We start from the raw sequence: 14,192 nt of genomic DNA on the forward strand, positions 1-14,192 counted from the left end.
CTAAACCACGTCCAGTGCAGCTCTTTCTACACGATGTGCAAAATTGTATTTTGTTTTCCTTTTTTACGGAGCTAGCTGACTGGAAATTGGCAGGAATGGTCTTTGGGACAATATTTGAATGTCAGGGACATATGCTGACACATATCTGCATCGCTAACTTCACTGAGGTGAGCTCCTGCATGAATGAAAAGTGGCTTCAGATTCCCATATACTCTATGACTGATGCCAGCAGTCCCTGGAATTTCCCACTGGGGGCAGTGTGTTCCACTGTGGGGCCGGGCAGCGTCTCAGAATGCGTTCTATTCCCTGACAGAGGACAGTAGAGTGGAGGGTTGCTGTTAGGGATGTGTAAGTTTGGCCCAGCTCCCAGTACAGGCCTGCATTAATCTGTAGATCCCAGTGCTTAGCTGGGCTCCTGCACCCAGGCTTCACATTGCACACACGTGTGCTGAATTCCGGAAGGGCTTTTGGAATTTGGAACCCTGGGGACAGTTCTGCAATTCTATTTAGGAGTTTGCAATAAATCTTCTTTAGGTTCTTCTTGTGCAAAAAAACCCTTACAGAACTGGGTAACACTTCCCAGCAAGTCTCTCTGATTCCTGTGTATTTGCATAGTAGAGACTTAGTACGTTTATCTGTGCTTGCACATAATTGCAACGTCATTTTGCAGAGTTACAATGCACTTAATGTGTAAATCTTTTAGTCTAATCTGCCAATGATTAATCTGAGTGCTTGGTGTTGTATGTGGCTAAATCCTGGCCAGGGACCCAGATAACAAACTATGAGACTTCACAATGCTGTAGCTGTGCCAGACCAATATTATTTGAATCTGGTGCCACATGATATGCAAAAAAAAAAAAAAAAAAAAACTACAATCAATGTCATTATTGAGAAAGGAAATGAACCATTAAAAACAGTAAACAGCTATCTATTCAAAGTGTCCCAGCTTTTATTTTTAACACAACTATCTGTTAATCTATTCAAAGTGTCCCAGCTTTCATTTTTAACACAACTATCTGTTAATCTATTCAAAGTGTCCCAGCTTTCATTTTTAACACAACTATATGTTAATCTATTCAAAGTGTCCCAGCTTTCAACTCTTAGAAATACTAAATAACTAAATAAATAAACAAATCCAGATCTTAAAAAAAATAAATAAATACTACTGTGCTACTTATTGTGTGCAATTTCACACAGGCGCTTGAGCCTGCTGGATTCTTACAGCAAACTGTTTAAAACATTTCTCCCTCTGAGTGAGCAATGCAGAGGAGCAGGAGAGCTCACACACTGTCAAGGAATGCAGGAAAACCACAACAGTGATGAGAGCCAGCGCTGCCACGAGATATCAGCTCTCACATGATCCTCTACCTGCTACCAGGTACAGAGATACAGCTCTGCCATGGACAGCCTTCACATGAAACTCCTTTACCGCAGTCCTGTGTGCTCTGCTTAGTAAACATGACAGCCCTCTCTGTTTGACATCCCTCAGAAACAGCTGTAGAGTTTCAGCCTTCTCTCCCCTTGAAACCTGCTTGCCGCGCCTCTGCTACATGCACAGTAGTGGGTGATGCTGTCCCACACTCAGAGAGCACACGTTATTGAAGAGGCCCGTCTGCAGTTACTCAGAGACACATCAGTCGTATATCTTCAATAAGGGTTCACTGGGGACTCCCACGCTTCAGGCACACTAGTGGGGTTTCACTGTGCAACTTTATGAGTGTTTATTTGAATTCACTTTGACAAATGATCCGTTGAAACAAAGTCACTTTATGAATGAAAACACTACAGCGTCTGAGAATACAGCGAGTCCCTGAAACAAGCATTCCACTACATCTGAAATAATGTGCATGCTTTAATAAACACTAGACTGTTTACAGAGTCAAATTTGACTACTACAGAATGCAATTTCCACCAGTAACCAGGGGGGTTAAAACAATAATAATAATAATAATAATAATAATAATAATAATAATAATAATAATACTTTTATGCAAAAACGTACTTATAAACCCTGATAACTCCCCAGAACTATATAAAGTAATGCATTTTCTTTGCTCTCATCATCTCTAAACCTACAGCAAGGGATGCCAAAGCTGAAGCATTCAGATTTCTGTACTGTACTTCCAATCTTAGTACCCTGTTCAGCACATGAAAAACACCCGTCTCAAAACCCTTTCACTCAGACACAGCTGCCACAAACTCAGCAATCCCCCTGCAAGCTGTGCCGTGCCATGCAACTTCCCCAGTCCCCCAGCAAACTGTGCTGTGGCATGCAACCTCCAATCCCCCTGCAAGCTGTGCCGTGCCATGCAACTTCCCCAGTCCCCCAGCAAGCTGTGCTGTGCCATGCAACCTCCAATCCCCCTGCAAGCTGTGCCATGCCATGCAACTTCCCCAGTCCCCCAGCAAGCTGTGCCATGCCATGCAACCTCCAATCCCCCTGCAAGCTGTGCCATGCCATGCAACTTCCTCAGTCCCCCTGCAAGCTGTGCCATGCCATGCAACTTCCTCAGTCCCCCAGCAAGCTGTGCCATGTCATGCAACTTCCCCAGTCCCCCTGCAAGCTGTGCCATGCCATGCAACTTCCTGTCCCCCTGCAAACTGTGCCATGCCATACAACTTCCCCAGTCCCCCAGCAAGCTGTGCCATGCCATGTCCCCCTGCAAGCTGTGCCATGCCATGCAACTTCCCCAGTCCCCCAGCAAGCTGTGCCATGCCATGCAACTTCTCCAGTCCCCCTGCAAGCTGTGCCATGCCATGCCAGTCCACCAGCAAGCTGTGCCCATGCAACTTCCCCAGTCCCCCTGCAAACTGTGCCATGCCATGCAACTTCCCCAGTCCCCCTGCAAGCTGTGCCATGCCATGCAACTTCCCCAGTCCCCCTGCAAGCTGTGCCATGCCATGCAACTTCCTCAGTCCCCCTGCAAGCTGTGCCATGCCATGCCAGTCCCCCAGCAAGCTTTGCCATGCCATGCAACTTCTCCAATCCCCCTGCAAGCTGTGCCATGCCATGCAACTTCTCCAATCCCCCAGCAAACTGTGCCGTGCCACGCAACTTAACACTTGTGAAAAAGAAGCAGCCTGCTCCTGCAAGCAGAGAGGAGCTCAGAAACTCAGTGGTACTCACAGGTAGGAAGTCAGAAGGTGGAGGTTGCTGGGCACTGCAGACAGCCCAAGCTCCGAACAATCCACAAGGACCAGGATGCCATCCTGCTCACACTGGCACACTGGTGGACAGATTGGTTCTGGGGCCATCTCTTGGTGTCCATAGCCCAAAACACTGCCCATAAAGTGGAGAAGTAGGCAAGCCAGCAACATGACGATCCGTCTCTTACTGAGCTTACTGAATAGAAGAGCAGCTCTGCCTGTGTGTGTGTGTGTGTGTGTGTGTGTGTGTGTGTGTGTGTGCTTTGCTTCGGTCTCTGTCTATCTGTTGATCAGTTGGGATATCCTATGACCTGGTCTCACAGCTCACTGCTCACATCAGCCTCTCCCTGTGCCTCCCTCCCTCACTCTGTGTCTCTTTTTTCCCACGTTGAGACATTTACCTATTGATGTGGAAGCGTCAGTGTTCCGAGGGCTTTGCTTTTCATTGGGTGTGCTGGGCTGGGCTGGGACTGTGCATCACAGTGAAGGGGAGGGGCCACTCTCTCAGCATTCTCCTCAGGGACAGGAATTTCATTCAAATGGGAGAAGGAGGAAGGAGAGATGCAGGCTAACCCATAGAAAACCCATGTACAAGAGCACATACACAGGCTTGCACAAACACACGCACACATGGACAACCACTATTCCACACTTGTGTGTATCTGTCACAGAAATGACCCTTTATACTTGTGTGCTTGTCGACTAACTCGTGGTGATGGGGGTTCTGAAGGCTGCCTTTAGCTGAAGCCCAAATGTTTTAGGGACGCTTTACTGCATTTCAAAAAAACAGGTCCTAATTGCTATCAGATGCACTCAAAGTGAAGCTCGTCCTTATATAAATTGTATTGGGTTGCATAATAAAAGTTCTGCCGATGCAGACGTCAAATCTGTTATCGTCTCCTCATGAGATGCATTGAGATGCATTGATCTGCATTGCGCTTTACCGCTAAAGACTGCATCTCTCAAAGAGTAGAGCCAAGATAAGACCGATGGAGGGGGGGTCACTTGTTAATTAACAGTTTAATTGGGGATTGATTAACTGTTCAGAGGCCCTTCCAGAAACATCTGCAACCAGAGCAGCTCCACTTCATCTAGTCTACTCAGCTTCGACACTTTCATATTTGATCTAATTGTTCCGCCTCAGGAATTAACTAGAAATAACCCCCAATCTACTCATTAAAAAAATAAACAAACCACTCTGTGTGCCAGCAGTGCTCAGCTGGATGAAGCTATTAAAGTGAAGCTAATTGACTTGAAGAATATTCTCACGCCAACAACTGCTGCCTGCCATGTAAGGTATTCTTACAAATTTCATTTTGAAACACAGTCGCTTTTACTTTATTTGATCCTTTTTCTTTTTACCATCTTACCTGTTTTTTTCCCTCACCCAATTTGAAATGCCCTATCAGAAAGGCTGTGAGGAACATAAGAACATAAGAACATAAGAAAGTTTACAAACGAGAGGAGGCCATTCGGCCCATCTTGCTCGTTTGGTTGTTAGTAGCTTATTGATCCCAAAATCTCATCAAGCAGCTTCTTGAAGGATCCCAGGGTGTCAGCTTCAACAACATTACTGGGGAGTTGATTCCAGACCCTCACAATTCTCTGTGTAAAAAAGTGTCTCCTATTTTCTGTTCTGAATGCCCCTTTTTCTAAACTCCATTTGTGACCCCTGGTCCTTGTTTCTTTTTTCAGGCTGAAAAAGTCCCTTGGGTCGACACTGTCAATACCTTTTAGAATTTTGAATGCTTGAATTAGGTCGCCAGACTTCAGCCCTGTTACCAAACACAGCTTCCAAACACATTATCAAGGAGAAACAGGGGCACTGCTTTCCAACTGTGCGAGTGTTGGGTTTCCAGCTCCACTCAGAGTAAAAGGAAAAGACTTCCCTGAAACCCTGATCAAAGAGCAGCCCTCCTCTTTAAACAAGCAGAGGCGATCCTCAAGACACAAAGGGGGTATCTGAGCACACCTAAACTCCAATTCATCTGAAGCTACTTGAGCTCCTTAAAACAGGAGCTCCATTCAACTGAGCCAGGAGCTAAAAGACTCTGAGGTTCGATTACTGCCCAGTAGCACTATGCAGCTAGTACACCTATAAAGAGGCTTAGACACACACAAGCCTCAAGATATTGAAAAATAACAAATACAAAAATACCTCTTCACTGGATAAGAGGATCATTTACTGTTGGATGTACAGAAGTGATTTGTTACAGGTTTCTGATGGGGATAAACTTTGTAGGCTAGATAAATGTCAGAAATCTCTCTTTCCTTTTTAAAGAATATGGGGCACATTTGTAAAACCTTAACGCTACAGAACTCTGAAACTTCCAGTCAGTTGAACAGGAAGCCCGGGAGGGGACACGAGAGAAAAAAGATATATCTCGTGCGCACGTCTTGCTATCTCATGGATTATCATATGATTTTGTGGATTATCATAGGATCTCGTGACCACGAGAGAGCTAGTTGTGCTCAAGAGACATCTGTTTGTTTTCTCTCACGTCTCCTCCCGGGCTCTATAGCCGAGCGCTTAAAAGTCCTCCAGTTCTATCACACAGCATTTTGGTTTGGATTTCTCTCTTTAAAAGATAAGGCTGAAGCAATCCCTTTGAAAATATACCACAATGTTTTTTATATTATCAAACAAGATAGCAAATAAGCTGCCTGTTACAGAAAGCAATTGTCTTCAGTGTTTTTCATTACCATCCTGTGCATTGGTTACATGTTTTATTATGAAAGCTGTTATTCTATACAAAGCCTCTCCTGACCTCTCTTTGCAGCCGCTGCGCCTGTGATGCAGGTTCGGAGATTGCGATTGTGAAGCGTGATTAGGGCTCAGGGTGGAATGTTACCCCGACGGCTGATAATATTTCAGTCTCCATTTCTGTTCAGCCAACCGTCCCGTTGTGACTGATCTTAACAACTTGCATGGATGCTACTGGCTCAGGCCATGCAGTTCCCTATGGAGCGCAGGGAGAAGAGGCTGGTGAAAGCGTGGCTCTGGAGTGAGCTTGTTTCACATTAAAAATCAAGCTTATCAGTCCCAGCCCCCCCCACTCCTCATGAAGCGGGTTCTTTCTAATTACGGGTGCCATGAGATGGCTGTAGCTTCACACGTTACCTGCTCTTTAAAAGATCTGCTAATTACATAATAAGCAGTTAGATCTGAAAAAGCATGTAAATACTCCTGCGTTTCCATGGAGACTAGCATGCCATGATCTCACTGACATCCAGGCCAAGCTCAAGTTGCTTCTTGACAGTCCTCCCGAAGCCTTTCAACTCGTGCCATCAGCAGAGCTAAACAGCAAATGTTTTGAACCCTAATTGGGCTGACATGCACACATCTTCTCTGTGCGAACATGTCCTCTCCTCTGCTAGACTGTCGGAAGATTCTTACTGATGTTTAACCACTTCCATTTGTTGATATATTCTCATCGTGTCTTCACAGCTGCAATCTCCACAGCTCAGGAGATCTGCAGATTCCATGGCCAAGCCAAATGAAAAACACTAACCAGAACACAAACCTGTGCTGCCTTGACTCACCCTACACACCACGCTAGAGCCGTCACACACGCTGCGTTACAACAGCCTGCTGACTCACCCTACACACCACGCTAGAGCCGTCACACACGCTGCGTTACAACAGCCTGCTGACTCACCCTACACACCACGCTAGAGCCGTCACACACGCTGCGTTACAACAGCCTGCAATTGCGTGTGTTATAAGAGTCCCAAGGTTTCAGAGAAATGAACAAGCAAAGCTTGAGAAGACAATCACTTCAAAGGAAATGTATGCTGCCAACATTTTAAAATAGGTCTAAAGTAGACATGATCAAGTATAGACAGCCCTTTATCGTCACATCTTTTTAAACAGTATTTACAATGTAATGCAACAGAAATATAAGACTGATCATATGATATCAGATGATCAGATCTGTTTAAATGTTTAACCAGTCTTTGATGGTGTATCTGAGATGCTTTCAGACAATGAAATGGTTTGCAAACCTGCAGTATCAAGATGAACGGTCTTTCTTCAAAGAGATTTACACAAAAAATTAGTAAAACAAATTTGAAGTTCGAAAGCTGTTCTTCATTTCAAATAAAAATCCTTTTGATAAACAGTTTAGCAATTTCAGTTTTAACAAACATGTTATTAAAAGAGTTAATAAAAGCTTGGTTATTTTGGAATTATTTAAACCCACAGGCTCATCATTCACAGCAGTACAGAAGATTTCATTTTTCTCATCAAGGTGTTCGATAATTAATGATAGGAAACATTCTTATAAAGGGAGTATGCATCAGAAGATGTTCAATATTGATCCTGCTATTACTCAAACTGCTGACTCCCTGTAATATTACAGGACTGACTTGGAATTACCTCACACTAGGATATCATACAAGCTTCGAATCAAATACTCATTTAACAAGGGCATCGCCTGTGATATCTATATTTTTATTAAATATGCTGTTTGTGTAGCATGTGAATTTGGGATTCTAAAGTTGTCCACAATACCAAACAGTCAGACAAATATCAAAAGCTACACTGAAATTAGGAGTCAGACTCAACAGTGATTGTGTAGAATAGATGATCTCAATGCTCTGGAAAAAAAAAAAAAAAAACTAGGAATGGGTGAAACCCAGGAAATACTATAATGCCATTAACTGGCTTAAATTGAACGTCTCTTTCAGACCAGGAGTTTAACAGCTCTGCTGCGCAATATAGCTTGGCTGAGAGATACACGTTTACACTGAAACACGCTGTTAATGCGGCAGCGCCATCTGCTGGACACCCCTGAAATATATAAACGTTGAAAGACTCGCGTTTCAAAGCTCAGAGGTTGATTTGATCGATATTTATCTATTTCTGGATTTATTTTGTACTCATCTGATTTGCGTGTTGTGGGTGAAGCACCGTCTAGTCTTCTCATCCCCACTGGTACTGCGAACAGAAACGAGTTTCCATGGTGATATCTGTCAGGCTGATCTGCTGTTTACATCCTCTCGTGCCCGAGACCAGAGCGATGACGCGTATCACTCCTGCAATTGCATGATAAACGACTAAATTAATTGTTTACTTTTTTACTTGCATGAGGGACCTGCTGTAAGAAGAAGAAAGAAGAAGAAGAAGAAGAAGAAGAAGAAGAAGAAGAAGAATACGCGTGACATTAGCACACGCAGGACCATTAAGAGATCCTTCACACGCTATCAGCTGGGGGCGAAGTTCACACTACCCAGTGATGCAAGCTTGTAGTCACAGTGAACGCTGCCTGTAACACTTTTTTTAATTAGGTTGAATTCTCCTCTCTGCAACACGAGGGGACTTCAAGCGCGTCTGATTTCTCTTGGCTACTCTTATCAAGCCTCCACCAACGTGAAGCCCTTGATTAGAGCTCCGGGGGAATGCTAACAGCGCCTGATAATATTCAGCTGGCTCCATGAGTGCCCAGCCAAGCGTGGCTTCTCGACAACTTGTTTACCTCTGAGGATTTTATCTGGGCATATACCATGGGGAGGCACTTCACGAGTTCCACTACATATAGGACCCTGGGAATCTGATTTGCTCGTAGGCGTAGGATTTGAAGAGGGTACTTGAACATGACAGATGGAACAGTTTTGATGTGCCATAAAAGGACATTGAGAGAATTTGCTCACAGGCTCATTTCGTCTCAGGAGTATTCTGGGTCATAGCGTGTTACTGGCTGAAAGAGTGTCAGTCAACAAGGGAAGCAGCTGGTTGGTTGATGTCAGACAAGAAGCCGTTCAAGGGGTGGAGACAATGTCTTCTGATAAAGGGCATTCCCCTCCTGTGCAGTGCAGCCTGCATCTCCATGAGGAGCACCAGCCTTCAAATGTGTTCAGTTTCTCAAACTAATTCCCCTACCTAGCCATGGGCCCCCTCGGTGGAGCAGCCAGGCAGAACGACGCTCTTAATAACCGTGTGATTAAACACGTACACAGACATGCCTGGGCATTGTTTGATACACTCCAGCGCAGGCATAGTCTACTGTTAGCGTGTTTCCACTCTGAGTAGAAGAACAGTGGCGGACTGGCACAATGTGAGTGTATGTATGAGGCGTGACTGAATACCGTTTCAGTCGAGTACGAGCTCTGCGCTTCAAGCTGTTAGCAGATTGCACAGAGTGGATGTGGGTTTTTTTATATATATAATTTATATATTTTTAGAAACTACATAATGATATGACAACAACAGCAAAAAAGTCACAATATTAGTACAGATTTTCATGTTAGATTTCCAAATGTCACGTTTTTCAATTTTTGTCAGTTTTTCGTTAAGTATATGGAAAACTACAAAGCGGTGTGTAATTCAATATGTTAACGTAACATTATTCAGCAGCTTTTATTCAACTTTATGAAGCAAAATGTGTTCCTTCTATAGGGTGATGCAACACTTTTGGCCAGAGCTGTGCACTACAAGCAGTACTTTTAGGTCGGTTAAGTCCTTTTTGGGTTTTACAAAGGAGCTGCCTCAATGCAGCAGCAGTGATCTGCAGTAATTCCGTGCTTGATCGGACTCGGAACACAGCAGTGACATCTAGAGGCCAGAGTAGTGAAGTATTTATTTGTTATCCACCGGGGGCAGTGTTGCACTGCACACAAAGCACTGTTTTCTGCTTTGCAGAAGCATTTTGTTCACGTGCTGCCCTGTGCATGCTAGAGCTTTCAACTGATGCTGGGCATTTAACAAATAAAATAAAAAATTGTAAATTGCTGCCGAGTCATTTAGTAGGTGTCTGACTTGGCAGAGTCTTGGTGAACCCGCAGTCTTAATGTGGGGTGAATATTTCCCGATGGAAGGAAAGTGAAAGGCTTCAGTAATCTTTAACCTGCTTGACTGAAATGTAGTTTGAATGATTTTCAAATTCACAGCTTCAAAGTCTTTAATGATTGTATTCATGTTATTCCCCCCCATTAGGCTGCGATGGCAGTGAGCTAGCTTTACTGACCTGGTGGTTTTGTTACAATGTTACAATATGAACCTTCTCGGTACATGAACACACAGGCAGGGCAATGCATAGAGACAGACTCTCCATAATGAAAGACAAGATACGCAGCATCTCTTTATAAAAGGACTTGCTTTGAAATATAAGAGAATGCAAATAAAATAAATGGTATACTCTACGTGTGTGTGTGTGTGCGTGTGTGCGTGTGTGTTTCACACCGTGTGTCCACACACACTGATACTGTGTCCCACAGATGTCACTGTGTGTGCAGTTGTGTGTGTGTGTGTGTCCTCTGACACAGTGCAGTGGTCTGTGTGTGTGTGTGTGAGAGTGTGTGTTGTGAGTGCGTGTCTGTGTGTGTGTGTGTGTGTGTATGCGTGTGTGTGTGCATGTTGTGTGTGTGTGTGCAGTGTGTTGTGTGTGTTTTGCAAAGCCATCAGAATTTGCATTTTCTACTTTTCTATATTTTCTACACTGTGTAACATTGATATCACCGTTTTATTTTTTTTTTAGTTCCTGGGTAGTAAGTGTTATTTCCTAATTGCTACAAAAGATTTAGAAGTGAGTAGTTTTTCGAGATTTACGATTATACTGTATTTACAGTATAATCGTAAATCTCGAAAAACTATTCACTTCTAAATCTTTTGTAGTCATTTTTGTATTACTTTAGTATAAATACATGTTAATTTGGATTCATATGTTTTTTTTTTCTGACTTTGTGTGAACGAAAAGACACACATTCGCCCGTTTTCCCATTGGAAATAGTGATATTTTGAAATATCACTGTCCTGGTCACAAAAGCAAAGTTTTGTGGGGAATAATAGCCATTTTCTATACTTTTGAGGCATAAGCAATTAGTAAATAACACTTACTACCCAGGAACAAAAATTGTGTTACATAGTGTAATCATTGGTCCAGTTTCTTCTCTGCAACAGCCGGTGGGCTAACATTGCACAGGCTTGGGTCAGTGCTTTTACAAAGAAGCCTTCTCCAGATCTGAAGCAGTGTTCTTCGAAAGCGGTTTATTCTGAAAGCATACACGAGTGGATTGACAGCCGAATTGGCGTGGGACATGAATATGCCGATATACATGGCAGCCTTAGGCACGTGACATGTGGGGCAGAAATAATGAACACAGTTCATGATGTGCAGGGGCAGCCAGCAGACAGTGAAGAGAAAGAGCACCAGGGCTAAGGACTTGGCCAGCTTGAGTTCCTTGCCATAGTATTTGCTGCTGGAGTCGCTGGACGCCTCTGCCCGCTTGTTCAGCTGTTTCCGGATCACGTAAAAGATTTCGGCGTACAGCCCGATCATGATCGTCAAGGGCAGGACAACCCAGCCGAAGAAGTTAAAGTACACCATGTAATCCATCCTCATGACGGTGGTGAACCGGCACACGATGCTCCCGGACGTGGCATTCCTTCCGTCCACGCCCACCTTTTCTCGGTTGTGCCATCCGAAAATGGGAACCAGTCCAGTAACGGCTGACAAAGCCCAGCAGAGGCAGACAGCTCTCCAGGCTCTTTGCTGGGTGACTATTGTGCTGTACCTATTGACAGAACACAACACAATTACAAAAGAGAACTACATGGAATAAGCTGTAGGCACAGTCATTTCTACATCTCGCTGTAGAACAGCTGCAAACAGACATGGGCTTTAGGAAGGAAGGACTGTGAGGGCCGGTGTCACCTCGCTGTGCCACAGTGTACCCTGCTGGCCAGGCGCCCGGCGAGCTCCATCAGGCATTGAGGAGGACACTGCCAGCCTAATTCACTGAAGGGAGCCCCATGAGTAGCATTGGTCTGGGGCCAGGGTGTTCAGCAAAAGCTAAAACACGGGGCTTATACTTCTTATACTGCAGCAAAAATTTAATATCTTGAAACAAATAGTTTGTGACAAATAGTTTTCCCTTTACTGATTTATTCAAAGTGATTCATCAGGAAAATGACTTGGATTGTGCCAAAAATGCAAAGCGGTCCACTTCTCAAGGACAGGATCGGTTTTAATTAACCTAAAAGCTTTCTCAGCCATTGATCGGCATTGATATATTGCAGGCACACTTTCAGACAGTTCATAGATTCAGTGCTGAGATATACTCTTTACCCAAGCTGGGCTTGCACTGCCTTGCAGCATTCATTCATATGTACAGTTATGTTTGCAACACAAAAGTTGGGCTTATTATGTCCCAAAAGAAATATTGTTTTAAATTGAACTTCTACTGACTTCTTATATTGAATAGGAAGGTGGAAATATAAGCGTGCAAGATTTTTCCTTAATAACTTAATAGCTTCAGTATATCATGGATGTGAGCTATGAGTACATTTTAGAATATGTGATATAGCCTACTAGTTTCATGAATACCAGTCTGCTTTGAAACAGTCAGGCAGACAGGCAGGCAGACACACAGACAGACACTCAGAGAGGTAGACAGGCAGCAGGCAGACAGAGCCCTTATACCTTATTGGGATCTTAACTCTCAGGTACCTGTCTATTGCTATAGCCAGCAGAGACAGGATTGAGCTCTGTGTGATGATCAGAAGCAGGCAAGAGAAGAACAAGCAGGTGTAGAATTGAGTTTTTAATCCAAGGCTGATGATGATGGCTAGAGGTATGACCAGGACACCTACAGCGATATCAGCCAGAGCCAGGGAGACCATAAAGCAGAAGGTTGTATCCCTCAGAGCACGGTTTATTCTCACCACCAGGACCACCAGGATATTACCCAAGACTGATGCCAGCGCGATCCCAGTTTCAATTGAAATGTACAGAACATCCACATGCCCCCTGATATTCACTTCCTCTGCCATTCTTGAGAACTTGTGGCAGCCGTGCTCCAGTCACAGTGTTGCTTTAACCTGGGCTTCGTTTAGATGTGCATCCGATGAGCCCAGCACAGGAGCTGCGTCTGCTCCCCACTACTGGCTGTGTGGAGAAAACGGTCCCTTGCAATGCAGAGCATCTCTGGCTCCATTAATGGGCTCCACTCTAGCTGGATGCATGGTACTGCTGCAATTGCTTTTGTAAAATGCTAGCCCAGCTGTTGTCTCTTTTCGGAGTATCCTAGAGCTCTCTGTTACTAAGCAGCAACCCAGATCTCATTGATAATCCCTCTCTGGTTTGAATGGGAGGAGCATGTTGCTTTCTGCAGTCCTCTGAAATGCTGCGGGATGCTTTCAGGACCAGATAAAGATGTTGTACAGTACTGTAGCCATTGCTTTGATTAAAAGGCAGGGTCGTGTTTTACTTGAGAACTTGTTGCAGCTGTGCTCCAATCATAGTGCTGCTTTAACCTGGGCTTAGTTTAGATGTGCATCTCACTGGAGTCACTCTCAAATGTGCTTTAAGAAGTAGCTGTTTGAAGTGCCGCTCAGTTCCTTGTGTATCTAAAGAGAATAATAAAGCAATTTGTGTTCAGGTGTTTAATCCTTGAACAGAACCAGAGGAATTCGAAGTGTCTGCAGTATTAAATTGTGTTGCCTGAAGTTCTGACTCAAGCTCTTTGTTTTGTCTAGGTGTATTTATCATGCCTCATCCCTGACTCAGCATGGAATTGCAGCAAGTGAAACGGGTAGCAATTACTGAGCACACAGATGAGCTGGATTAAAAAGAGCAATCGACCAGTTGCAAGAGATGCTCTAAACTAATGCAGTCAGTTTTACTTCACTGTATATTCAACCCCAACCTCAACCTCAACCCCAAACCCAACTCCAACCCCAACCCCAACCCTAACCCTAACCCCAACCCCAACCCTAACCCTAACCCTAACCCCAACCCAACCCTAACCCCAACCCCCCCCCCCACTCCCAACCCCCCCAACCCTAACCCTAACCCCAACCCCAACCCCAACCCAACCCCAACCCCAACCCCAACCCTAACCCTAACCCTAACCCTAACCCCAACCCCAACCCCAACCCCAACCCCAACCCCAACCCAAACCCTAACCCAACCCCTAACCCAACCCCAACCCCCAAACCAACCCCAACCCCAACCCTAACCCCAACCCCAACCCCAACCCCAACCCCAACTGTAACCCGAACCCTAAACCTAACTAACCCCAACCTTAAACCCAACCCCAACCCCAAC

The 14,192-nt window shown here is 44.5% G+C and overlaps 2 protein-coding genes across 3 annotated transcripts in view; both read right to left on the reverse strand.

Moving 5' to 3' along the window:
* The window catches only part of LOC121300367 (leucine-rich repeat-containing G-protein coupled receptor 6-like), a 51,362-nt gene extending 47,869 nt beyond the window's left edge, over positions 1 to 3,493 (reverse strand). The window contains exon 1 of one of the 2 annotated variants that reach the window (XM_041228938.1): positions 3,128 to 3,493. In XM_041228938.1, the coding sequence (XP_041084872.1) occupies positions 3,128 to 3,318 (191 nt within the window). In that variant the 5' untranslated portion in view covers positions 3,319 to 3,493. The remainder of the gene's footprint in view (positions 1 to 3,127) is intronic. The other variant, XM_041228941.1, reaches the window with a different exon arrangement.
* A 7,484-nt stretch (positions 3,494 to 10,977) lies between these two features.
* LOC121300288 (adenosine receptor A1-like) lies at positions 10,978 to 13,410 on the reverse strand. Its single transcript, XM_041228793.1, has 2 exons — positions 12,567 to 13,410; positions 10,978 to 11,658 (listed from the first exon to the last, which is right to left on the reverse strand). Exons 1-2 carry the CDS (start codon positions 12,914 to 12,916, stop codon positions 11,016 to 11,018), a joined length of 993 nt encoding a protein of 330 aa, XP_041084727.1. The 5' UTR covers positions 12,917 to 13,410; the 3' UTR covers positions 10,978 to 11,015.
* Positions 13,411 to 14,192: the final 782 nt, after the last annotated feature.

The sequence above is a fragment of the Polyodon spathula genome, chromosome 25, assembly GCF_017654505.1.
Source record: "Polyodon spathula isolate WHYD16114869_AA chromosome 25, ASM1765450v1, whole genome shotgun sequence".
Taxonomy (NCBI): Eukaryota; Metazoa; Chordata; class Actinopteri; order Acipenseriformes; family Polyodontidae; genus Polyodon; species Polyodon spathula.

What these genes read in the sequence shown, in the direction of transcription:
- LOC121300288 (XM_041228793.1), bottom strand. Translation starts at nt 12,916, where the DNA reads ATGGCAGAGGAAGTGAATATCAGGGGGCATGTGGATGTTCTGTACATT. An exon ending in AGAGTTAAGATCCCAATAAG is followed by an intron (nt 11,659 to 12,566) that starts GTATAAGGGCTC and finishes TTCTGTCAATAG; the next exon opens with GTACAGCACAATAGTCACCC.